The following is a 26,248-nucleotide window of genomic DNA, read 5'->3' on the forward strand; positions in this document are numbered from 1 at the left end:
GGCCCCACAGAGTACATACATTTTGATATATGTATAATAAAAAACTTTTCAAGATTTTACTTTTCTAAGAAAATGATGAAATTATGTGTACCATTTAGTGTGTAGTCATTCTCTGTATTATGATCAGGATAACATTATATGATATGTAATTTAACAAGACCTTTATTACCTAAGACACATGATAACACAATGACAGAAGCAAAAATTGGAGAATATTTTGAGCCTCTAAATCATTTGAATTTTCCATTGTTTTGTGATTGTCAGATTCAAAAAAGAAAGTATATTTCTGCCACTATTCTTACTTAGAACCTAGAAATAAAATTAGGAAGACTTGTTTGTCAGTCATCTTGGCTGCCTTAAACTTTAATGTGGCAAAAACAAAATGAGTCTCCTCTTGGATGAATTGATCAGTAAACAGAAGAGATTTAAGCTTTCAGTACGTGGTTAGACTGAAAATACTCTTGACAACTTTGAAGTTATTTTATTCCACATGTTGAGTACCTACTGTGTGTTAGGACTAGGAGCATACTAAAGAAGTAAAAGATTTAGTTCTTAGCCACAAAAACATTTATAATTTAGCTGAAAAGACAAGAACAGCGAAATAAGTAAGAGACCAATACAACCACTTAAATTAAGTTTTCACTTCTGCAGTATAGACAATATGTTGAAATAGGTTAGAAAAGGAGGCAAATATTATGGGCTGTTGTCATTTGGAAATTCTGCAGTAACTTCACGTTGAGGTTTTGTTTTTATTTTTGTTTTTGTTTTGAGTTTTGCTTACCAAAATCAAAGCCTCGTTACTCTGTCTGTGGGTGTTTAAGAGACAGGATCTCACTCTGCTGCCCAGGCTGGAGTACAGTGCAGCCATGAATGCCTGGACTGAAGGCCCTCCTGAGTAGCTGGGACTTACAGGCATGAACCACCACACCGACTTTTTTTTTTTTAATTTTTAGAGGTGGTGGGGGGGTCTCACTGTGTCTGCTCCTGGGCTCAAATGATCCTCCTGCCTCAACCTCCCAAAGTTCTAGAATTACAGAGGTGAGTCACCACACCTGGCCCATTAAGCCACAGTACAACATGAAAGTAATTATCAATAATGTCTGCCAACAATTTAAGTTTTACTTCCCTGAATACAAAGGAAAATAAGAATTTGCAGCAGAGATTATCCATCCTTTTGTTTTCCTTCTGTAAGCTAGAGAGAAAGGATACCCTGGCTATTAGCAGTTTACTATCCTACATCCTTTCACTAGATACGGTTTCACAATAATTTAAATGTTAAAAATGTATTTTATGTTTATGTTGCCCTTACTGAAAATCCTTCTAGCTTATTTGAAGTCTACCTGAAAAATTCTTTTTTTGCAATTAATTCTTTGCATTGGTTTCTTCTTTTTCTGCACAGGCAGACACCACCCATCCTTTAACCAAGCACAGAAAAATAGCCTCTTCTTTTCGCGATTCATCATTATTTGATATCTTCACACTTTCCTGCAATTTACTAAAACAGGTGAGCATGTAGTTTGGGTTATGCTTCCCAGTTTCTTTTGAAAGAATGAGAATGGATGGGAATTTGTTAAATGTCAGCTTTTAACTGAGCCCATGAGAGTTTATGCATCTCTTTAATCATCATCTCTTACATAAGACTCATAGAGGTGTTGAAGGAGCTGGTCAGAGTGACCACTGAGGTTGGAGAAGTGATTGTCACTTCCCTGTTTCAGATCAATTCCTCTAGGTAAAGAGAAGTAAGTGAGCACTTATCCCATACTCCTATCTTAAAGGGATCTGGTTTACCTAACTCAAAGTTTTAAGTTCTGTTGTTGTTGTTTTTATAACCACATAAAATATTTCTGTATGGTGTGAAAGCATGTTAGTTTTATGGTGTTTGGATTCTTAGCACTCTGAAAGTAGGTTCAGACTACATTGTTAGCATACAGAAACCAGGCTGGTTCCCCTGTCCCCCGCTGAGTTAAAAGCAGCACATAAACAAGCAACATCTGTAAGGAAAAGTAGATTTTTGAATTTTTAACATCCATTTAGATTTAATAACCTGGAGGGGTAGACAGTATCACATAAGGAAATTACCTCTGTTAAAATCGAAAGTTGGTGTTTCAGTTCATTTATTGATAGAGCTGAACTGAGAAAGAAGTGTTAAGCTGGGAGTTACACACAGTTGCAACACAGCTCAGATGCTTTGTCCCTGTAGAAAGCTAAATAGGGTTGGCCTCTGGCTTTTTGTTCATTTTTGTGGTTTTGTTCTCATTTTCCAACATTTCCCAATTTTAGTTTTAGAAGCCAGTTTGTATTTTTTCTGTTATTCCAGTTAACGATATTCATCTTTTTCCTCAATTACTTAGTTTTACCTTAGAATTCCCAGAGAATCCTCAGGTTAAGCAAAGCTGCCTAGCAAAAGCTGTTGCACCCCCTGGAGGGGAAAAGCTTTTAAGAAAACTAAGGATTGAATCCTCCTTACTGATACCATCAGAACAAATAATTAGCCAGCCAGTCACGGAGTTGTGGTGTTTAATGTGCTGACATACAAAAAGTGCTTTATAAGATCATAATATTACCAATTCAAAAACAAAAGCTGATATCTTAGTGACATATTAAGTGACAGTTATACTAGGCTCAGCTAGTATAACCTTGGAAGGGACAGGCACAGTAGCTATGGCCAGTCCTCACCTGTAGTCTGCAGGTACGTTGCAGATGAGTAAATAAAATTCAGTGGTGATTTTAATTCTGGTTTGAGAGATTTTTGGTAATGGTCGTTGTAAAAACAAGGAAAGAAAGTAGGGCAGGGTGTTAAGCATCCTCAGAGCTCCCTCCAGAGTTTAATCCCTGCCCTGTCTAGAAATAACTAGGATCTCACGTGCCAATAAAATAATCACAGGAGCTGTATTGCTTCAGAATTCTCTGTGACTATTATGTCTACACTGTGTGAGGAATAAGTGTAAGTGTTAAAACGGGGCTTTCTTTAAATACCAACTTCATGTTTTTATAGTAAATATGTTTTAATAGTATATAAGGAGCTAGGTATTTTCATAGTAACAGGTGATAGAAGTACGGTATCTTTGGAGAGAAGGGGACATTTTACTGTGCTCACACATAGCCCTCCTTTTCTGACTTAACAGCTTTGTCGAGTCTGGTAGCAAGCTGGGAAGAGAGGAGTGATTTTGGGGGCTCATTATGTGGTAATTTTTACAGGCTTCAGGAAAGAATCTAAACTTGAATGATGAAAGTCAGCATGGCTTGCTCATGCAACTGCTCAAGCTCACTCATAACTGCCTCAACTTTGACTTCATCGGCACTTCCACTGATGAGTCTTCAGACGACCTGTGTACAGTGCAGATTCCCACCAGCTGGAGATCAGGTAACAGAACTTCCTCCACCTCAAAGGCTGTCACTCCCCTACAGAGTATCCATAGGATGATCTAAAGAACTCCTAGTAACCCCTGTGTATTCTTTTTTTTTTTGAGACGGAGTCTCGCTCTGTCGCCCAGGCTGGAGTGCGGTGGCGTGATTTCGGCTCACTGCAAGCTCCGCCTCCCGGGTTTACGCCATACTTCTGCCTCAGCCTCCCGAGTAGCAGGGACTATAGGCGCCCGCCACCTCACCCGGCTAGTTTTTCGTATTTTTTAGTAGAGACGAGGTTTCACCGTGTTAGCCAGGATGGTCTTGATCTCCTGACCTCATGATCCGCCTGTCTCGGCCTCCCAAAGTGCTGAGATTACAGGCTTGAGCCACCGCGCCCGGCCAACCCCTGTGTATTCTGAGGGAGAATTGAGAAAAAATTTGAACGTCTTTTTTGTTTGTTTGGTTTTTAAAGACAGGGTCTCACTCTGTCACCCAGGCTGGAGTGCAGTGGCACGACCACAGCTTACTGCAGCCTCAACCTCCTGGACTCAAGCAATCTTCCCATCTCAGCCTCCCAAGTGTCTGGAACTACAGGCACATGCCACCACACCCGGCTAATTTTGTTTGTTTATGTTTTGTAGAAGTGGGGTCTCACTATGTTGCCCAAGCTCGTCTTGAACTCCTGGGCTCAAGTGATTCTCCGACCTTGGCCTCCCAGAGTGCTGGGACTACAGGTGTGAGCCACTATGCCCGGCCAGTAACATCTATTTTATAATGTAGGGGAGGTTGTTGGAGTGATCTTATAGATCTACCAGTGTCAAAGAACTTTTAAAATTGCTGATTAATAAGAGTTACGTATTTCACCTTGCATTAATTGCCCAGAGACTTCTGTAATCTAGTTAGGATAATAACTATCTTTAAAAACAAAATCAAACGGAACAACTTGTTCTTATGTTTGTCTTTGTATTCCAGAAGGATAAAAGTTTTGAATTCTTTTTATGGACAGAGATGTTCAGATTAAGTTCTCAGAGAATTGGAAGAATGAATCTGTTGCTTAGAGAAGCTAAAATAGTACTTTCGAAAAAAGAAAAGAGGCTGGGCGTGGTGGTTCACACCTGTAACCCCAGCACTTTGGGAGGCCTAGGCAGGCGGATCACTATCTCAGGAGTTCAAGACCAGCCTGGCCAACATGGTGAAACCCCGTCTCTACTAAAAATACAAAAATTAACCGGGCATGGTGGCGCGTGCATGTAATCCCAGCTACTCGGAAGGCTGAGGCAGGGGAATTGTTTGAACCAGGACCCGGGAGGCAGAGGTTACAGTGGGCTACAGAGGGAGACTCTGTCTCAAGAAAAAGAGAAAAGAAAAAGGAAAACCGAAAAGCCCCTATTTGCTTATCACTTTCAAACGAAATAAATGCTCTGTAAGATAAGTAGGCATAAGGATGTGCTCCCTGATGTACAGTACTGGAAATATGCCATCGGCAATGTTCATCCCTAATAAAGTGATGTCTTTGGTCTTTTTCTTCCCCAGCATTCTTAGATTCTTCAACCCTGCAGCTGTTTTTTGACCTGTATCATTCCATCCCTCCTTCATTTTCACCTCTGGTGAGTCAGGACTACTGTTTCTTAAAGCAAACCTATTTCTAGAAGATAGCAGTGGTGAATGAGCCTCATATTCATTTTGTTTTATAAAATTATATAAGTAAAGCATAGAAATACTAGGCTAGTTATCTAGTCTTTTGAGATTAAGCTTGTAGCCTAAAGGTTCTAGCCATAAAGTCTTAATTATTTTTAAATTATTCCTGTCTAAAGGCCAATTCCTGCAGATGGTCAAGCTCTTTTGGGTCTCATCGTGTATCTGACTTTATGCTGTTCCTCAAATGACCACAGGCTAGCACCTGGGGATTCACCTAATACTGTCTAGTTGAACTATTAAGATTGTCCTGACTTAGAAAACCCCTCAGGTGTACATTAGATTGTCATAAATGGAAACTGTAATGGGAAGGCTAATTTGCATACTTACCCTGAATAACATTTGAAAGCTATTGGGAATGGTGTATTTCTCCTTTAAAGCCATAATTAACCTAAAACCTCAAAATTCATTCAGGTTCTAAAATACTATTGGTCTGGTATTTCAGATTGTTGGTGTAAATTACTGGTTGGTTGTACACAAAATATATAAAGAAAACACAGTGAAGTAATGAGTGGTATGCGTAGTGTTTGTGCAGTAGAGGACTTTTCTGGTCATTGTAGCACTTCTCCAAATTAATATAGACCTTTATGGTCGCTGAAACATGATTTCAGTGTTGTCGGATGTATCGTTAAGGTTACTGCAAGAAAAGATAGCACAGTCAAGAGGGATAATTAAGAAAGTACTACTTGCAAAGGTATGGTTAAAATTACGGGACACCAACACGGGGTGGTGGTGCATGCCCCTGGGCTGGCAGTAGTAGGGAGCCTCAAAGGGCAAGTGAAGGAAATCTGGAGAGAGTTGAAGCTGTGGCTTAGAGGAGGGCTGGACAACAAGAACCATGGCCATCACTAGAGAAACTCTGCCACCACATAGCCAGGTGGATGGTCGGAAGAGGGGTACCTACCATCTTCCCTCTGCCCTCTGATCTCCTGCTCGTGCTTTCCATTGGTTGAAGTCAACTAGAAGCAAGAGGGCAAGGGAGCTTGGCTGCTGTCCTCAACAGAGGTCAGCCTTCTAGGGAATAGGGCAGGGTAGAGAAGGGTCAAAAGCAGATCTAGAGGGGCAAACAGAATATAAATATCTAACAGCAGGAACAGGGGGAAATGTCTTCAGGGATAAAGCTGGGTTGTGTTTTTTTGTTTGTTTCTTTGAGGCAGAGTTTTGTTCTTGTTGCCCATGCTGGAATGGAATGGCACGATCCATGGGTTCAGGCGATTCTCCTGCCTCAGCCTCCTAAGTAGCTGGAATTACAGGCATGAGCTACCATACCCAGCTAATTTTGTATTTTCAGTAGCGACGGGGTTTCTCCATGTTGGTCAGGCTAGTCTCAAACTCCTGACCTCAGGTGATCTGCCTGCTTCAGTCTCCCAAAGTGCTGGGATTACGGGCATGAGCCACCACGCCTGACCAAAGCTGATTTTTTTTTTTTTCTTTTTAGGGCCCAGATATGCTTATTTCTTTCTTTTTTTTTTTTTTTTTGAGATGGAGTCTCTCACTGTTGCCCGGGCTGGAGTGCAGTGGCACAATCCCAGCTCACTGCAGCCTCCACCTCCCAGCTTCAAGCAATTCTCCTGCCTCATCCTCCCAAGTACCTGGGATTATAGGTGCCCACCACCACGCCCAGCTAATTTTTTGTATTTTTAGTAGAGACGGAGTGTCACTATGTTAAGCTGGTCTCAAACTCCTGACCTTGTGATCCGCCTGCCTCAGCCTCCCAAAGTGCTGGGATTACAGGTGTGAGCCACTGCACCCGGCTGATATGCTTATTTCTTTATAGCATGTATTGACATAAGCACATAATATCTACATGTCAAACTCAAGATTAGCCAAGAAAACTAAATCTAAAACTTTAAAGTATAAATTGCTTGATATTTAAAGGGTGAAGTAATATATCTTAGCAAGAACAAAGATGCCATTGGAGTGGTCAAAGGAATTTGTACCTAAGAGAATTTCCAAACTGAATTTAAAGGGCTGCTATGGTCTGGTTGGATCTATGCTCTTTTCTTTTCTCTTTTTAAAATAATGTTGTTTCAGATATCCTAAAGAAGGATATTGTAGGAGGTGGAACGTTTCTGGTGAAAATAACTGTACAGTCTTTTTAATCATTGTGTTTGGGTTCTGCCCTGCATTTAGGTATTATCCTGCTTGGTACAGATTGCCTCAGTCAGAAGATCCCTGTTTAACAATGCAGAGAGGGCCAAGTTTCTCTCTCATCTTGTTGATGGCGTTAAACGAATACTGGAAAACCCACAGGTAAGTTTATCTGAGAATTTACATATGTATAGGATTAGTGTGCGCCCAGCTGTTATGAGTCAGAAGGAAATCCATCCCAAGGTCCAGTAAACAATTCAGACTGTTGTTTTTCAGGGAAGACTGATGTGAATCTCTATTTGTAGGCCAATTCTGAGAGCATTTGCCCAAAAGAGGAGCTTACATCCTCCAGCTTCAGAAATGTAGGAGTTACGGGAAACAATCACTTTGCTATAAGGAAATAAGGAAGAAGCTAGTCATTTTTCCCCCAAGAAATTAAGAATCTAACATCGCCAGGCACAGTGGCTCACGCCTGTCATCCCAACACTTTGGGAGGCCACGGTGGGCATATCACTTGAGGTCAGGAGCTCAAGACCAGCCTTGCCAACATAGTGAAACTCTGTCTCTACTAAAACTACAAAAGAAATTAGCTGGCCATGGTGGCATGTGCCTGTAATACTAGCTACTTGGGAGGCCGAGGCAGGAGAATCACTTGAACCCGGGAGGCGGAGGTTGCAGTGAGCTGAGATCGTGCCATTGCACTCCAGCTTGGGTGACAGTGAGACTGTGTCTCCAAAAAAAAAATCTAACATTTGCTTTTTGATTTTGTTTACCATTTTTAAAAAATGTTTATTGGTAACCTAAGTATATAGGACTGCTTTTAGGTGGGAAGGAATATACTTCTTTCAAATGTTCGTTTCATAACTCGATTGCCCTTTTTGTCTTTTGAAGTCCCAGTGATTCAGTATTTTTTTGAAAGTATCACTTCTCTACACTAGAAGAAAATTTAAAAGCAGTTTATTTTAAAATATACTCAGTTTTGTCCCTCTTTTTAAAATTCATTCATTCATTCAACAAATTATATTGAGTACCTACTCTGTACCAGGGATACACGGGTGAACAAAACAAAGTCTTATTCCACATATGCTAACAGAGGAAGACATATCAGGAAACATACAATTAAATATACTGGTAGAATAGATTTTAAAATATCTGTAATATTTGTTATAACTATATCATATAAACAATATATGAATAAATTACAGTAAGTGATATAAATATATGAAACATTTGTATAACTTTGCTAACTATTGGTTAGTTTTGCTTAATGATCAGTTTGACAGATGTGGAAATGAAAATTTCATTAGATTCCTTTTGTTGGTAGCAATCAATAAGCAGACAAGCTAGTCACGTCTTAGGTCGTGCCCACTTCTGCCATAATGAGCTTTACTGCCTCAGTGTGATCCTCCTGGGCTTCCGTTTCAAACTCTGTCCGTTGAGGCTAATAATGTCATCTCATGGGATTATTGTGAACATATGAAATAATAAATGTGACTGTCCCTTTTCAAAGTGACTTTTTAAAAAATTGTTTCTGAACATTATACAGACGTATCATTCTGAATCATGACCTGCAGCTCAGAAGTTAAAAAGTAGATTTTACCCCTTCCCCCATGCCATTTCAAGTATACATCATTCTTGAAGTATGTTGTCACATTTTACATTTTATTTTTCTCCTCTGCTATTGCCAGAGTTTATCAGACCCAAACAATTACCATGAGTTTTGCAGACTACTGGCCCGATTGAAGAGTAACTATCAACTGGGAGAACTGGTAAAGGTGGAAAACTACCCTGAGGTCATCCGATTGATAGCCAACTTCACAGTGACCAGCCTACAGGTTTGTCTTTGATTACTTGTGTCTTCCTTCCTAAATACTGTAATCTCTTCTCTTGCTTGTTGGTTTTAACCATGTAAGAATATATTTTTTTTCTTGGCAAAGGTAACCATAAATGCAGTATAGCCTTGCAGAGTAGTTACTGTTGTGGCCTGTGATTTATATTTACATAAGTGCAAGTAGTGTGGGGAGAGGAAAATGTGGGAATTACTAGGATAATATTTAGATTCATCCCAGAGAGAATTCCCTCATAGTCACCCCAAAAAAGCCAAGGTTGGAACAGGGAGCTAGACAGAAGAGTAAAAAGAGAGTTGATGCCCTATCTTTCTTAGTCGTGTAATATAGAACAGTGGGTCTCAAATTGCATGGCTTGTATCATAGTCATCTAGGGGACTGATGAAAAAATATAGATTCTTGAATCTTATCCCCATAATTTCTGGTTCACTAGGTCCTAATGGTAGAGCCTTGGTGTGTCTAACAGGTTCTTCAGGTGATTCTCATGCATACTAATGGTTGAGACCCACTTACACATGGCTTTCCTTGTGGTAAGGCTTACACAGCCAGCATAGAGCAGCCCTTCTCATTAGATGCTTACTCTCTGAAATACTAATAAACACATTTAATTAGTTGTCATACACAGACCAAAGCCCACAAAAGTCTATCCTCTTTTTTAAAAAAAGAAAAAAGTCTTTATCTTCTGTGTTGATGGTATGGGACTAACGTGTACAGAAATGAAAAATGTGCCTTCTGCTTTTCTACTTTTCTTTAGCACTGGGAATTTGCTCCAAATAGTGTGCACTATCTTCTGAGCCTGTGGCAGCGTCTGGCAGCCTCTGTGCCGTATGTCAAAGCCACAGAGCCCCACATGCTGGAAACTTACACTCCTGAGGTCACCAAAGCCTACATCACATCCCGGTTGGAATCTGTGCACATCATACTGAGGTAAGGAAACTTAGCCTCATTCATTCCCTCACCAGTGGTCTATTGTCACACTTCCTAGAGATCAGACACCCCATTGGCAAAAAGGTACTCAAAGGTTGTCTCATTGGAGCTGCTGCTGTTCATAATTCTTTTTCCTTGTCAGCAGAGTAGCCTGAGAGCATAAAGCCTGATAGAATGGTCTTGTCACTTGAATATTTATATTCTATTCATATTCCCCCTTTTCACTGTCCATAGCAATATCTTTGAATACAGAGTATATCCATATAATGTTTGTCCTTGTTGCTGTTTTTCTTTCAATGTGAGAAACATTTATAAGATATAGATGATAAGAATTATAATGTGTGACTTATAGGTGCTTAATGTGAACTCCTAAAGAAATAAGTGGATAAAGATTACACAATCTAGTTGTCAATTCTAATTCCAGAGCTAGAACACATAAGAATTCTAAGCCACTGATCACTGATTGCATTACATTCACACATGGTTTCTGTCTACATTGACTTAACCAAAAACCTGTAGCTAAAGAAGTGTCAAGCCCTTTCAAAAATGACCTATATTAAATGAAAGTATCCCTGTTTAGGTAGCTTTCTTGTTTTCACTGGCTGTTTGTCAAGAGAATTTACTTGGAGTCTAAGGGTCTGGGGACTTTTTAAGTTGGGTTCTTAATTTGCTTAGCCCCGAGTGCATTGAATAGTCATGAGTTATAGTCTTAACTGTTTATGACTTGAATTGGTTCAAAATCTGAGTATTCATGAAGTTCACCAGCAAGCCTTGTCCTATCACCTCCATAGCTTCCACTCCTGAGGATTCAGCTGGCTTCAGTGAGGCATTGTTGGGGAGTGGTTATATGTTTATAGGCTCTGGGACCAGATAGCCAGTTAGTAGCTGTGTATTCTTGGGCAAGCTGCTCCATTTCTGTATTTGTAAAATTCAAATAATAATAGGCCTACCTCATAAGGTTCTTATAAGGATTAAATTAGTATGACCTGGCACAGTGTGTAGCACATGGTAATCACACAGCTAGTTTTAGTGCTGCTGCTGCTGGCATTATCATACTGCAATGTAACAATAGAAAAGCTCCTCAGTGGACAAGATGTTAAAATCTAGGAGCCGGCAGATAAAGCAAGACCTAGTACAGGTCCACAATGCCTTGTCTGCAATTCCAAAGTCAAGGATACGACAAAAGAAATTTCCTCATCAGTTTGGAATTAGAATTCACTTGTTACAAAACTGGACAGGAGTTAGTATGAGACCATTTATAGTTTTTTTTTTTTTAATTCTACTTAGTAGGACCATTTATAATATTCATAAGTTTTGCTACAGGAACGTTGAGTTTGATGTGCCACAAAGACCATCAAGGGTTTTACATGATGTGGTAGAAGCATCATACTGCCTTCCTCCAATCTGAACAGTTCTGAATTCCGAGACACATCTGGCCACAATGGCCTCCCACACAGGACTGTGTACTTATCCTGTAGTTTACTATAGTGAGGAACAAGCAGAAAGACTAAGAGTCAAGAGGTCAGAGAGGTGAGAAGGGCAGGACTTTGAAGTTTAAGGCAGAAACACATTAAGAGTTGAGAATTCAGATTGTAAGATTTGACGCCAACAAGCAGAATATACCTAAGGGAGACTGATGCTAGGGCAAAGACATTGGCCTTCTGCCTCATTAAACATTCTTCCTTGGGAAAAAGTAATGTTGGGATGTAGGCCTCTACAGTCGGAAATGGTAGCTAAGTGAAGAAGTCAGAGAGCTGCTATAATGGGGAAATCAGTAGTCATACTTTAAGAGAGCTGCCTTCCTTCTTCCCTTGGGAATAGAGATGGCCTGGAAGATCCTCTGGAGGATACGGGGCTGGTCCAGCAGCAGTTGGACCAGCTGTCCACCATTGGGCGTTGTGAGTATGAGAAGACCTGTGCACTCCTCGTGCAGTTGTTTGACCAGTCGGCCCAGTCGTACCAGGAGCTGCTACAGAGCGCCAGCGCAAGCCCAATGGACATTGCAGTGCAGGAGGGTGAGTGTGCAGCATGCTGGGAACTCAAGACCTCTGAGGAGATATTGTCCAGTACCCCTTCACTCATTGCCCCCTTCGCTCATTGCCACCTCTTTCCTACCTTCCTGCAAAAGGATTCTTTCATCATCAGTTACCTCCATATGCCCAGAAATCTTTATGAATGAATAAATCCCTCAGAGGACTAGGGAAGAACTGAAATCACATCTGCAGTGGGATTTTGTTTTAAGAGATGAGGTCTCGCTGTGTTGCCCACACGGGCCTCGTACTTCTTGGCTCAAGTGATCCTCCTGCCTCAGCCTCCCAAAGTAGCTCTGACTACAGGCATGTGCCACCACACCTGGTTCCTGTCTACTTTTTAATGCCCCACAGCACAGCTGGGACCAGGCCAAGAGGTTTATGACTACTAAATAAAGGCCTAGGGGAAACAGGGAGATAAGTACAGACAGTAACCTGGGCTTCCTCTTTTCACCAGGCCTGGCTGGTGTTTGTAACGTAGCACTGTGCCCAGCTTGGGTGTTTTAACTCTAAGGAAATACTACACTAAAAATAATGGCCTTGTCTGATACAGGAACGTTGGTTACCTAACGAATTTCCCCCTTAGCATTGCTCTTAACCAAAGCAGAGAAGTAGCCATTCTCTGTAAGAAAAGTAAGACTTTATGGTTTCACCATAGTGTTCTTAAGATTAAGGAAGTTCAGAGTGAGGAATGTCTTCAAGAAACTATCACTGGAGGTGACACTGGGTCTCTCTCCTGCTGCAGGAAGGCTGACATGGCTGGTTTACATTATTGGAGCAGTGATCGGTGGCCGGGTTTCTTTTGCCAGCACTGATGAGCAAGACGCCATGGATGGTGAGCTTGTCTGTCGGTAAGTGCTCCCTACAGAAGCTCTCCACTCCACCTAGCTGGCACTTCTCCACTCCCTGATAGGGTCCTCTCCACTTACAGAACATAATCTTAACATGCTAACTGCCCATGAGACACAGCTTTCAAGCCTTTTATAAGTGCCGCGATAACTCTGCCTATGATCTTTACTTTAAAAAAAAAAAAAACAGTAATTCAGCAAAGAAATAATGGATACAGAATTAGGAAAACTAAAGCAGAGATTCTGTATTAGGTCTGTTTAAGAACAATATCCCAGAGTTAGTAAAATATGGATTGCTTTTGCCATCCCAAAATAAGTCTAAAAGGAAACTGTGGTTCTTTAAAGTTCACCAGCGATGGAGTTACAGAGTTCCTACAGCCTTTCAAATCTCTTGGCCATACATTTCAAGTTATTTTGTATCTGTGCAGTTCTCGTTTTATCAAAACTGTTTTAAAATTTTTTTTGAAATGGAGTATCGCTCTGTCACCCAGACCAGAGTGCAGTGGCACTATTTCAGCTCACTGTAGCCTCTGCCTCCCTGTCGCGGGTTCTCCCAGGTTCGAGCAATTCTCCCAGGTTCGAGCGATTCTCCTGCCTCAGCCTCTCAAGTAGCTATGATTACAGGCACGTGCCACCACATCTGGCTAATTTTTGTATTTTTAGTAAGACGGGGTTTCACCATGTTGGCCAGGCTGGTCTCGAACTCCTGACCTCAGGTGATCCACCTGCCTCTGCCTCCCAAAGTGCTGGGATTACAGGCATGAGCCACTGCGCCCGGCCTTCAATATATATATATCTTCTGAAAATCCTCATTTGTTTCTTTCCACCCCCATTTTGTTTATCAGATGCCCATTTGCCCAGAGGTCCCTTAATCCTGACAAAAGTCTCCGTAGCATTTTCCCACTGGTGTTTTTTGAAGAGTTGAGCAAAACTTTAAGAAAGAATGAAATCTAATGCCTTTCTGATTCTGCAGCCCAGTTCAGTACTGTGTGTGTCATAATATAAATTTAGTTCAAACAATGTCTTGCAGACCGGTTCTGAGCTTGAGTGTAGCAACACAATGATGGAGTCTCATTCACTCATGGTGTGTCACAAATAGTTAACTATTCCCACACTCAAATGTCAAATGACTCACTTATTATGACATCTGTATTTGCATTCACTCACTTGCATTCCAGTATCCTTTCTTTTGGGGAGAGGGTACAGAGAAAAGGGATGAAGTCACAGGTAGCATTTCTGCTAGTAATCTGTGGAAGTGTTACCTACCTGTGAACATCATCCTTCATGTGTCACCATTCCTTTCATGGCTCTGTGAGAAAAAAAGATCGAAAACTCCTGGTCTACTCCTGTCTCCCTCATTTATATAGATGAACTTGGTTGCAGGAGGTTGCTCTACCCAAGTACAGGCATATATGACCATGTCAAGATAGCTTGAGTTGTCTAGAGTAACAAGGATGTCCTGCTGTTGAGAGAATCATTGCTCTTCTTCCTCCAGGGTGCTCCAGCTGATGAATCTAACAGATTCTCGTTTGGCCCAGGCGGGTAATGAGAAGCTAGAGTTGGCCATGCTGAGCTTTTTTGAACAGTTTCGTAAGATCTACATTGGGGACCAAGTGCAGAAATCCTCTAAGGTAACAGCCTGTTAATTGGCTCCCCTTAGTTCTCACTTCTTCTCACTTGTGTGATTGCTGATGGAGGGAAACAGTTGCTGATAGTTCACATAACCTCCAGATTTCAGGTAATAGGACAGTGCAAATGTTTTCTCTTAGCTTTTAAATTCTGGGAGATTTGTCAAAGAATTGGGCCCATTTCTCTAGTGCTTAACAAATGGCCAGTCCAAACATCTGTTGTTCTCCCACAAATGGGCAATTCTTAGTCTCCATGCATGAATTAATATTCAGAACAGCAGAAGATTTGGACTGTCTTTTTGTAATTTCAGGATTGAAAGGGACCAGTAAGATTGCTCAACATCTGTCCAGTAATACTTAGAAACTAGCGTATCCCTTCAGTAAAGTCCTCTCTGGGAGTCTTGTCCATTTTCTTCCACATCTTACCCACGAGTATGGACAAAAATAGTACTGGGATGTGATTGTTCTAATTAATGTGTTCTGGTTACTTTCTCTTCTTAACACCAGCTGTACCGCCGACTCTCAGAAGTTCTGGGCTTGAATGATGAGACCATGGTCCTAAGCGTCTTCATAGGAAAAATGTAAGTGTTTCAGCTTGCCACCAGCAAGAGTCCTTTGCAATCCTGTTGCAACTGTAAAATGTGATCTTGGCATTGTGCTGCCAGTGCCTGGTATTCCAGCATTGATCGTTTGCGTCAGAAAATTGTGCATTTGAGTGTGTGACAAGCTGTGCTTAGAGATATGGCCCGGCCCCAGAGCATTCCAGGCTTGTACAGGCAAGGATTTAATTTTGTTCTTGCAGAATCTCCTCTTTAGCCTCTGGAATCACAAGTGAAACCCTGTCATGTCATTAGTAAAACAGACCTCCACCCCAGTAATTGCTGCTCAGCCCGTCACCCAGTTGCCGTGCTCCAGGGATGCCCAGCATAGGCATTCACTTTCTGTTGCTGATTTCCTCTAGTTATCCCCTCGAAGGGGAAAGCCCCACTTAAAAATGGGCTTATTCCTCCATAAGAGTGTGTGGTAAACATCACACCCTTTAAGAGTGTTGAGTCTCCAAAATCTAGTGCTGCTGTTTGAACTATCTTCAGAGTTGCAGCTCCTAATTGGCCCTTTTTTATTTTTTTACGTTATACCCCTTCGGTTACATTTTGCCCTTTTTAGGAGCTCAATTTGCCAAAGCACACACTAGGAGCCAAATATATTACCCAGGGCTGTGTGCAGAGTGACATTTTGCCTCCTACCAACTGTCCCAACCCTAAATACTCATATCCATGAGCTGGTTAATAATTTAAGATGGAAAAAGCAAAGGGGGTCTAAAGGACTCTGCCAGCCAAGAATCCAGAAGCAAGGGCTACTAGAATTCTGCAGCTGACAGTGGATGGTGCAGGTGCAGAATTGCATACGTCTGCATGTTATCACTGCCGCAGAAATCTCTTACCCTTGCTGCAGAAATCAGCCCTGGAGTGCCCCAGAATTCCAAGGGCCTGGGTATGGGCCAGTGTAGCTTTGGAACCAAGTAGTGAAGATTATCTGAAGGATAATTTTTCTAGTCAACCAAATGTAAGTACAGAGATTTCCTACCCATCTTTTTTTGTGGTCGTGATGTCTGTGAATTGGTGGTGCAGATGTGTGGTGACTTTTGATGAATGACTTTCTCTTCTCCCAGCCCTCAAGGAAGCCAGCAAATCAAAAGGGTCTCCTGCTTTTTTTTTCTTTTTGTCCTCCAGCATCACCAACTTGAAGTACTGGGGCCGTTGCGAACCAATCACCTCCAAGACACTACAGCTTCTCAATGACCTCTCCATTGGATATCCTTTTCTAAGCTAGTTTATGTGCACAACAGAAAGTGGCATGCCACAGTCTTAGAATCATGGCCTCCTGCTCTTTCCACTTCAGTTTAACTTTAGTGTGTACTCACATATCTTCCATTTTCCTAGGAGTCCAAAAATGCCAATGCCCATGCAGAATATAGGAATAATTTCAGACCCCAAAAATGAGCTGACACCCGACCTGATAGTTTAGTACAGATTTATCCCTGTCTATTCCTAAGTTCCAGAAGTGCATAGTAGCCCCATCTCATAGGTACACACTCTGTGTGACCAAGGTTTTAGTATCCTTAGTAGAGACAAACTCCTTCTTAGGTTGTCCCATCAGCTGGTTGGTAGAAACATCCTGATTCCAAACTTTATGATTGAAGTAATGACTGTACTTCCTCTTGACTTGAACTAGATCTGCTATAAAGTTTGAATTGCTGTAGGGCAGCTTTTCACAATCAGGGGTCCGCAAGAAGGGTAAACCCTGTAAAATTATTGAAGTGACTTTATTCTCGCTTCTCCAAATACTGTATATAGCTAGTACCATTCTAAATAGGAGAGAAGTTCATTAATTATACACAATATATGCCTCTTAGGCAGGGGTTTAGGGCCTAATTCTCCCTTGGAACACCCGCTGAGAAAAGCCATTTTAGGATATTCATGATTATTTGGGGAAACTGCTAGGTTTATCTATTTTCTTACAAATAGGAGTTTGATATAGCTGCTTTCTTATTTATTAAATAGTGTTTAAAAGGGAACACATTTTTTCATATTTGGCAGTGGTATACGCAAGTGTTTTTTTTTTTTTTAAAAAAGATATTTGGGTAAACTATTCTTTATTCTGGAAAGTTTCCATCTGCCTTAGAGTCTCGGTCTGCTTCACACTTTCCTTGACCTTCTTCCTTTGTCTTTACGTACAGTAGTGTAAGGAAGCTAGTGAAGCTTAGTGCGGTACAGTTCATGCTGAACAATCACACGGTGAGTGATTTTAGCTTTTTTTCTTGCCCCTCCTACAACCCATACTTTCTTGACACACAAAGGAGATATTTAAATTGAGGTCCTGGGTATTGCTACAGCAAAGACTGTGGTCCTGATTCCCACCACACTGCCAGATTACACTTACTGTCATCAGAATGGCTCTTTGAGATCCAGATGATCTGAGTTATGGTGAAGTCACCTACTGCTACTCATACTGCAGATAAATTAGTAACAGTAACAACGGTAGCCTGCCTTCAAAAAAAAAAAAACCTTCAGATCCTCAAGGAATGACTACATAGCCATTGGCTTGAAAGGGCTCAGTACTTCTCTGATTACTGGCTTGCATTCTGCCTCTAACTCATGTTTTTACCTTTAACTTGTTTTCTTTTTTTTCAATAGAGCGAGCACTTTTCATTTTTGGGTATTAACAATCAGTCCAACCTGACAGATATGCGGTGTCGGACTACCTTCTACACAGCACTTGGGCGTCTCCTCATGGTGGATTTAGGTACCGTAAGAAATCGTAGTGGCTCATGAAGTCGTCTGGCACTATTCTAAATTTTTATTTGAGGACTAAAAACTAGATGTTGGGGTGGGCTTTTCTGTTATTTCAACGTAACAAAACTATCTGAAATAACAGTCTAATTGCACCAAGAACACAGCATGCTGTCGAGGTCCTTGTAACTGAAAGAGAGTAACAGTCTGCTCCTGAAGTTTTCATCCGATATGCAGTGGCTTTAAAATTTTCTTCATATTCCTCGGGTGTTAAATAAAGGAATTGAGATTCCTAAGTGTATCTTGTTGGCCAGATAATTTCACCCCACAGGGAGGTGTACACCCACTTGAAACAATCAACACAACTTTTTATTATCCAGTTTTCTAGCACAGATGAGCCAGAAGGGCTTAATCACTTTTGTAGCAGTAGTGGTGATACTAGCAGTTTCAGGTCAGTTAATAACTAAAGCTCAGTGGTATTACTCTAATTTTCAGCTGTTTAAATTTAATCCTACCAAAATGACATAAAACCTTCTAGGTTTATGAAAGATGACTTTTTAAAAAGTTGAGTGTGAATGAAACCTCTGTACCCATTTGAAGTTTGAGTCTCATCTAGTTCTCACGCACCAGCTTCATTCTTTTCTCCACTGACTTGCTAATTCTCAGCAAGGCTAAATAAATAAATAACATGGTACCTTATACACATATGAATCTCTGATACTGTGGCTCAGCATCAACAAACCTAGCCTAGACTAGGTGATTTCTGTCGTCTTCTAGTTTAAAAATTCTGTTTCTGGCCGGGCGCGGTGGTTCAAGCCTGTAATCCCAGCACTTTGGGAGGCCGAGACAGGCGGATCACAAGGTCAGGAGATCGAGACCATGCTGGCTGACACGGTGAAACCCCATCTCTACTAAAAAATACAAAAAACTAGTCAGGCGAGGTGGCGGGCGCCTGTAGTCCCAGCTACTCGGGAGGCTGAGGCAGGAGAATGGCGTAAACCCAGGAGGCGGAGCTTGCAGTGAGCTGAGATCCGGCCACTGCACTCTAGCCCGGGCGACAGAGCAAGACTCCATCTCAAAAAAAAAAAAAAAAAAATTCTATTTCTATATATACATGTTATTCTTAAATTGCTACCAATACCTGTTGGGATAATAAAGGGACCCCCTTGAGTTCTCCTGGGTCTGCTCATCTTTCATCCCATCTTCCCATATATGCACTTGAATTCTTGGTATTGGGGTTATACCCTGGGATGTTTCCTTTACAGGAGAGGATGAAGATCAGTATGAGCAGTTCATGCTGCCACTCACAGCAGCGTTTGAGGCTGTGGCCCAGATGTTTAGCACCAACAGTTTCAACGAGCAAGAGGCAAAGGTGAGTCAGCTTCTGGTTTAGGGCAGTCTTTGATTGAAAATCGTGCTTGACCGTAAACTATCCACTGCCTTAGCTTTTTTTAATATCTTGTACTTCTAGGGTTTTGGAATTGCAGAACCAGATTTGTAAACTTCTATTTTTATATTACAATGTATTTGCTTAAGTAGCTCTTAGGATTTTTTTTATCTGAGTTTTCAAATATATTAGCATAAAGTTGTTTACAGTTTTCTTACTGCCTTTTTAATCTCAGTTTTATCTTTAATTACATCCCCTTCTCATTTTTAATACTGCTCATTAGTGACAAGTTGGGTTTTCTTAAAATTGTGGTGAAAAACAAAGTTTACCATCTTTACCATTTTTACATGTACAGTTCAGTGATGTCAGGTATTTCTACATTGTTGTGAAATAGATCTTCAGAATCCGTAATTTTAATACGGAACATTTTCATTATTCAGTTTTTTGTGATTTCTAATATCCACTGAGATTTCTTCTTTGACGCTTGAGTCATTTAGAAGGTTTAAGAATTTCCACATATATGAGTTTTTATTTTTAATTTTTTTTTAGAGACAGAGTCAGACTCTGTTGCCCAGGCTGGAGTACAGTGGCATGATCCTAGCTCACTGCAAGCCTTGAACTCTCAGCTCAAGCAGAGTCCTCCTGCCCCAGCTTCCCATGTGGCTGGGATTATAGGCATGAGACACGATGCCCAATGAATTTCCACATACATGGAATTCTAAGTTCTTGTTTTCTAACTCTTAGAATTGTCACTTCTTGATTGTTGCTTTCCTCATCTTTTTACTTCATACATACTGTTCTCTTGACCTGTGTCAAAATCAGAAGACACCAGGATGTTAATATTGGTAGGACTTTTTACAGTATTCCTCAGGGCACCAAGGCTGAATGGTAGAACTACCAGATAGCCAGGGTATTGCCAGAAAAAAATGCCAGGCTTTACCTAACATTCTAAAGCTCTCTTTTTTCATCTTTAGCTTTTTCTTTGTCCATCTACAAATCAGCAGGGTAGACAGAAAGCAATGCTTAATCCAGACCTCTCTCCCTTTTATACTTGTGTTTTAGGGTCTGAGATAGGCACCATTCAAAGCTTGGGTTATTCTGGAACATATTAGCAACTGTAGGCTTGAGTATCAACCAGTATCAAGGATTTAGGGATATCAGTGAATATCAGCCCTGTTCCCATTGTATGGTATTAGTTTCATGTAAAGCAAGTAAAATTAACCAAAAGAACAACCTTGCTAGTGGACTACAGCTATCACCCATTCTTTGTCATGTCCCATGTAGTCTTTTAAGATACTGACCAAGTCTTAGACTGGAAAACTGAGCTTGTGGTATCAGCTTAGGAGAGAACTGTTTGCTTACAAGCAGACTGTTAACAGAAGTGATGTTTTTGCCAAATGTGTCAAGATCCCCAAATGTGCAACCTTCTTGAGCATATTGATGACAACCAGATTTTGTTGTTGGTCTGTCTCCACGTTTGGAGACAAATCCCAAACTACGATTTTTAAAGTAGTTTTATTGCTGTTCATGTCCCAAGTAAAAGTTTTATTGAGAGAGTGAGTATTGGATTTGGAATCTTGGTGTTATGTATGAGTCCTGATCTGGGCCCTCCTACTACCTGGCAACATGACTAGGGGAAGTTTTTTGGCCTCTTTAAGCATCAGTCTCTTTTTCTGCAAATGGAGAGTACAGATTAAACATAGTCTCATCTAGATGGCCCACCCAAAGGGAGAGGTGCTGTGTAGACTCCTCTTTGTCTTCTTCTTGGCAGGGCCTGCATCTGACTTCCTTTAGGGTATAAACCATTAGGGTATATATGACTCTTCTACCTCTTCTTCTTCAGGACTTCTGTTTTTCTTTTTTGCTTTTTTCTGGCTTTTTGAGTGGGTTTCTTTGCCATGTATTTCTCTGTCTGTCTCTTTGTCTCTCTGTCTCTCTCTCTCCCTTCCTCCCTCCCTCCCTCCCCTCCTTTCCTCCCTGGGTGGACTCAAAGCTTTTTCACTTTTTACATGTGATGTATTACTTCAATGTCTTAAAACCTTATCAGCCTCTATTTTTGCTATGAACCAGGAACCTATTTTCTTGGCGAAACATACTTCCAAAGCTAATTTTCTTGGCATAACAAACTTCCAAAGCTAACAAACTTCAAACTTCCAAAACAAACTTCCACTGCTAGAATGAAAATATGCCATTCTAGCATAGAAGAGATTGAATCAGAATATTTGAGAAGGAGTGTTTGTGGAACAGTGAGAGGAAGAACTTGATGACACATGTGTGGAATCCTCATTAGACTGTTGCAGTTTTGTCTTCTATTTTAACATTTTTGCCTTCTACTACAGCGAACTCTAGTTGGCCTAGTAAGAGACCTGAGAGGGATCGCTTTCGCTTTCAATGCCAAGACCAGCTTCATGATGCTCTTTGAATGGATGTATCCTAACTCAAACTAGGAGCACACTACAGCATGCCTTAACTGGAGTGTGATTGGGTGATGGGGTCCAGAGAGGGTGTCGGGGGAAGGGAGGATAGTGAGGCGAAGAAGATGAAGAGAGTTACCCAGAAGGCCTGCATGTGTCCTGGAAGCCACCTTATGACAGACATAAGGTTGTCTGAGGTTAGAACATGAATGAGGTAGTCTCCCAGTTTTTCTTTTGGATCTCAAATATAAATGCCTGCGGAACTATATACTACTGTAGACCTATTGGTTTTGCTATATTTGGAGAGATGTTTCAGTCTACTGAAAAAAATAAAAAGGCCGGGCACAATGGCTCACGCCTGTAATCCCAGCACTTAGGGAGGCTGAGGTGGGCGGATCACGAGGTCAGGAGATCAAGACCATCCAGGCTAACATGGTGAAACCCCTTCTCTATTAAAAAATACAAAAAATTAGCCGGGCGTGGTGGCGTGCGCCTGTAGTCCCAGCTACTCGGGAGGCTGAGGCAGGAGAATGGCGTGAACCCGGGAGGCGGAGCTTGCAGTGAGCCGAGATTGCACCACTGCACTCCAGCCTGGGTGACAGAGCGAGACTCCGTCTCAGAAAACATAAAAATTAAAAAAAAATAATAAAAAACAACTTTTACAAATTAGGAAGTCTGACTTTACTGACTTCATACCCTTATGCAGATTATTTCAAATCCAGTTGCCTCTTTAATAGTTATGTAAAGGAAATGAGCTGATCCCCTATAATACCATAGAAGTGATGAAAGGATAAGTAACAATATGAAATACGTCATACTCTTCAGAAGAAAGGCACTATGTAAACTAAAATGTATTATTAGATGCCTTTTACAGCTTAAAGAACACAAAATCACTTTAGTATCTTCTGGTTAGAAAGACCCTAAGATTAGCAAACAAGAGACAGGAACTTAACTGTAATTTGACAAGTTTGTGCTTGCCTAATGCTGAAAAACTATTTTAAATTCTGTACCTTTCTGGAATCAGAAATCTTTCCTTAGCTTCTCATTTACAGATATCCATCCTATATGCCAATTCTCCAACGGGCAATTGAGCTCTGGTACCATGATCCAGCGTGTACTACACCTGTACTCAAGTTGATGGCTGAGTTAGTTCATAATAGGTAAGCAGGAGGCAGAGCTTGCAAGGGCACATCTGCCCTGTTATCTGAGAGAATTTGCTGTATCTAGTGCTTTGGGCAGATTGTGGGAGATAATAAGATTCACAGCTACATTTTAAAATTTGAAAAGTTTTTGTGTTTTTGTTTGTTTGAAAGAATAGTATTCCTAACTACACAAAACCATAGTCAACTGCAGGAAATAAGTCACTTTTTGGGGGGGGGGGGGGGGGGGGTGGAGTCTTGCTCTGTCTCCCAGGCTGGAGTGCAGTGGCGCAATCTTGGCTCACTGCAAGCTCCACCTCCTGGGTTCACTCCATTCTCCTGCCTCAGCCTCCCGAGTAGCTGGGACTATAGGTGCCCACCACCACGCCCGGCCAAATTTTTGTATTTTTAGTAGAGATGGAGTTTCACTGTGTTAGTCAGGATGGTCTCAATCTCCTGACTTCGTGATATGCCTGCCTCAGCCTCCCAGAGTGCTGGGATTACAGGCATGAGCCACCACGCCTGGCCAGTAAGTCACTTTTAAAAAGAGTCTCCAGTGGGGCACGGTGGCTCATGCCTGTAATCCTAGCTCTTTGGGAGGCCAAGGTGGGCAGATTGCTTGAATGCAGTAGTTCTAGATCAGCCTGTGCAACATGGTGGAACCCACCTCTACAAAAAATTAGCTGGACATGATAGCACACAACTGTAGTCCCAGCTACTCAGGAGGCTGAGGTAGGAAGATCGCTTTAGCCTGGGAGGCAGAAGTTGCAGTGAGCCAAGATTATGCCATTACACGCCAACCTGGGTGACAGAACAAGACCCTGTCTCAAAATAAGTAAAATAAAAAGAATCTCCAGATGTCCATTCTTAGGAGAAGTAAATTTGGCAACCAAGATTCTGATTTCCTGCCCACAGATACAAAAGTGAACATCTGGTAATGGTGTCTTGTCCATCCCATTTCATGGTTAGAGACATTGAGAAGGATAGGTATTAGAATACCCTTCCTTAAGAAAGGTATTTATTAGAGAGATTGTGGCAGGATCAATAAAAATTTGCTTTTAAAAAGTGAGAAAGATTTTCAAAACACCAAATTAAGGATAGTGAAAAAGAAAAGTCTAGCACCTTAGCTTTCCTAGAATTTCAGGAATGGGCATTGGTCTCTCATGGCAGTCCTGAGAGAATTAGTAAGGTCTTTATTTTTATTTATTTATTTATTTATTTTGAGATGGAGTTTCGCTCTTGTTGCCCAGGCTGAAGTGTGCAATGGCACTATCTTGGCTCACTGCAACTTATGCCTCTCGGGTTCAAGCAATTCTCCTGCCTCAGCCTCCCAAGTAGCTGGGGTTACAGGCATGCGCCACCACGCCCAGCTAATTTTGTATTTTTAGTAGAAACAGGGTTTCTCCATGTTGGTCAGGCTGGTCTCAATCTCCCCACATGAGGTGATCGCCCGCCTCGGCCTCCCAAAGTGCTGAGATTACAGGCGTGAGCCACTGCGCCCAGCAGAATTAATAAGTTTTAAAACTGCCTTACGGAGTGGGTAATACTTAAAGAGGCTATAACCTCCCAGGAGACTTATATTCAAGAGTTACTCATTTATAAAATAGATACTTGAGAGCATTTACTCTTTGCCAAAACTTTTTTTTTTTTTTGAGGTGGAGTCTGGCTCTGTCGCTCAGACTGGAGTGCAGTGGTGCGATCTTGGCTCACTGCAAGCAAGCTCCGCCTCCCAGGTTCACACCATTCTCCTGCCTCAGCCTCCTGAGTAACTGGGACTACAAGCGCCCACCACCACACCTGGCTAATTTTTTTTGTATTTTTAGTAGAGACGGAGTTTCACCATGTTAGCCAGGATGGTCTGGATCTCCTGACCTCGTGATCCGCCCGCCTCGGCCTCCCAAAGTGCTGGGATTACAGGCTTGAGCCACCGTGCCCGGCCTCTTTGCCAAAACTTTTTAGCCACTATGCCAGACAAAATCTCTACCCTCTTTGATTTTACAAATGGTGGGGAAGACAGACAATAAAAACAAGTATGAAAGATCTTTCCAGTGATTAAGTGCCATGAAACAAAATAAAACAAGGCAGTAAAATAGGGGAATTGAAGGACAGGAGGGTCAGGGAAGACCTCTCAGAGACGGTAATATTAACTAGGATCTAAATGACAAGAAAGATTCCAGTAGCCCTGCAAAGATAAGGAGTCTTCTAAACAGAAAACAACTGCAGGAGTCCTGAGATAGGACAAGCTTGTTGGGACTTGTGGCAGGAGCCTGGTTGGTGGGGGAGTCTGTGGGAGTGGGTCAGACCAGCGAGCGGAGCCAGATCATCTAGCACCTTTGCACAGCAGTGATGAGGAGTGGCATTGATTCTCGTCGCAGTGGGAAGCCACTCGAGTGTTCTCAGCAAGGGATTAAAATGATCTCATTTAAGTTTTTTAAAGGCTGCCATGTGAAGAATGGGACTGAAGGCAGATAAGAGTAGAAGCAGAGAGAATGTAAGGGAAAGGTGGATTTGGGGTTATTTTAGAATTAGATGTTGATGGATTCAGTATGGGGGTGTAGGAAAGAGGAAGTAGGAAGGACTCCTGGGCTTTTCAGGTCTTACCAACTTGAATCTAATAAAGCTCATCAAAACATAGAGCAGACAAAAGAGGAACTTAAAACCAAGATGGTTACAAATTTTGGCCTTCTCTGTCTGACTTCTTTTGGACCATTCCAAGTCCCTGTGCATCTTTTCTTCATATAAAATGGTAACAATGCTTTGGCCCCTCCCTCATTTGCCACTGAAGCCATAAAGGTGAAGGGCTCTGCATTAGTATCAAGAGGCGATGGGTAGAAAGTATACTTTAATCAAGGCCAGGCGCAGTGGCTCACGCCTGTAATCCCAGCACTTCGGGAGGCTGAGGTGGGCGGATCACAAGGTCAGGAGATGGAGGCCATCCTGGTTAACACGGTGAAACCCCATCTCTACTAAAAATACAAAAAATTAGCCAGGCATGGTGGCTGGTGTCTATGGTCCCAGCTACTTTGGAGGCTGAGGCAGAAGAATGTTGTGAACCCGATAGGCGAAGCTTGCAGTGAGCCAAGATCGTGCCACTGCACTGTAGCCTGGGTGACAGAGCAAGACTCCGTCTCAATAAAAAAGAAAATATACTTTAATCAAATTTAATCAAATAAGAATTTTCAAATAGTAATTTTATCTGCTGCTGCGTTTTTTTTCTTTTTCTTTTTCTTTTCTTTTTTGAGACAGAGTCTCACTCTGTCGCCCAGGCTGGAGTGCAGTGGCCGGATCTCAGCTCACTGAAAGCTCCGCCTCCTGGGTGCACGCCATTCTCCTGCCTCAGCCTCCCGAGTAGCTGGGACTACAGGCGCCCGCCACATCGCCCGGCTAGTTTTTTTTTTGTATTTTTTAGTAGAGACGGGGTTTCACCGTGTTAGCCAGGATGGTCTTGATCTCCTGACCTCGTGATCCGCCCGTCTCGGCCTCCCAAAGTGCTGGGATTACAGGTTTGAGCCACCGTGCCCGGCCGCATTTTTTTTCTTATAAATGTTTTTAATTTGAGCAGCAGAATCTGAATCTAGCATGTTGGTCTTCAAGGTAGAAGCTA

General features: G+C 41.7%; 1 protein-coding gene across 6 annotated transcripts in view; it reads left to right on the forward strand.

The window, feature by feature from the left end:
* The window catches only part of XPO7 (exportin 7), an 88,556-nt gene that overhangs the window by 54,253 nt on the left and 8,055 nt on the right, over window positions 1–26,248 (forward strand). For all 6 annotated transcript variants that reach the window (XM_026453957.2, XM_023216657.2, XM_023216659.1 and 3 more), the window contains exons 6-21: window positions 1,400–1,504; window positions 3,199–3,364; window positions 4,882–4,955; window positions 7,177–7,296; window positions 8,823–8,969; window positions 9,736–9,908; window positions 11,730–11,923; window positions 12,684–12,789; window positions 14,282–14,417; window positions 14,922–14,995; window positions 16,145–16,225; window positions 17,146–17,209; window positions 17,609–17,717; window positions 18,970–19,076; window positions 21,431–21,519; window positions 22,558–22,665. In XM_026453957.2, the coding sequence (XP_026309742.1) occupies window positions 1,400–1,504; window positions 3,199–3,364; window positions 4,882–4,955; window positions 7,177–7,296; window positions 8,823–8,969; window positions 9,736–9,908; window positions 11,730–11,923; window positions 12,684–12,789; window positions 14,282–14,417; window positions 14,922–14,995; window positions 16,145–16,225; window positions 17,146–17,209; window positions 17,609–17,717; window positions 18,970–19,076; window positions 21,431–21,519; window positions 22,558–22,665 (1,853 nt within the window). The remainder of the gene's footprint in view (window positions 1–1,399; window positions 1,505–3,198; window positions 3,365–4,881; window positions 4,956–7,176; window positions 7,297–8,822; window positions 8,970–9,735; window positions 9,909–11,729; window positions 11,924–12,683; window positions 12,790–14,281; window positions 14,418–14,921; window positions 14,996–16,144; window positions 16,226–17,145; window positions 17,210–17,608; window positions 17,718–18,969; window positions 19,077–21,430; window positions 21,520–22,557; window positions 22,666–26,248) is intronic.

This window comes from Piliocolobus tephrosceles, chromosome 7, assembly GCF_002776525.5.
Source record: "Piliocolobus tephrosceles isolate RC106 chromosome 7, ASM277652v3, whole genome shotgun sequence".
Classification (NCBI taxonomy): domain Eukaryota; kingdom Metazoa; phylum Chordata; class Mammalia; order Primates; family Cercopithecidae; genus Piliocolobus; species Piliocolobus tephrosceles.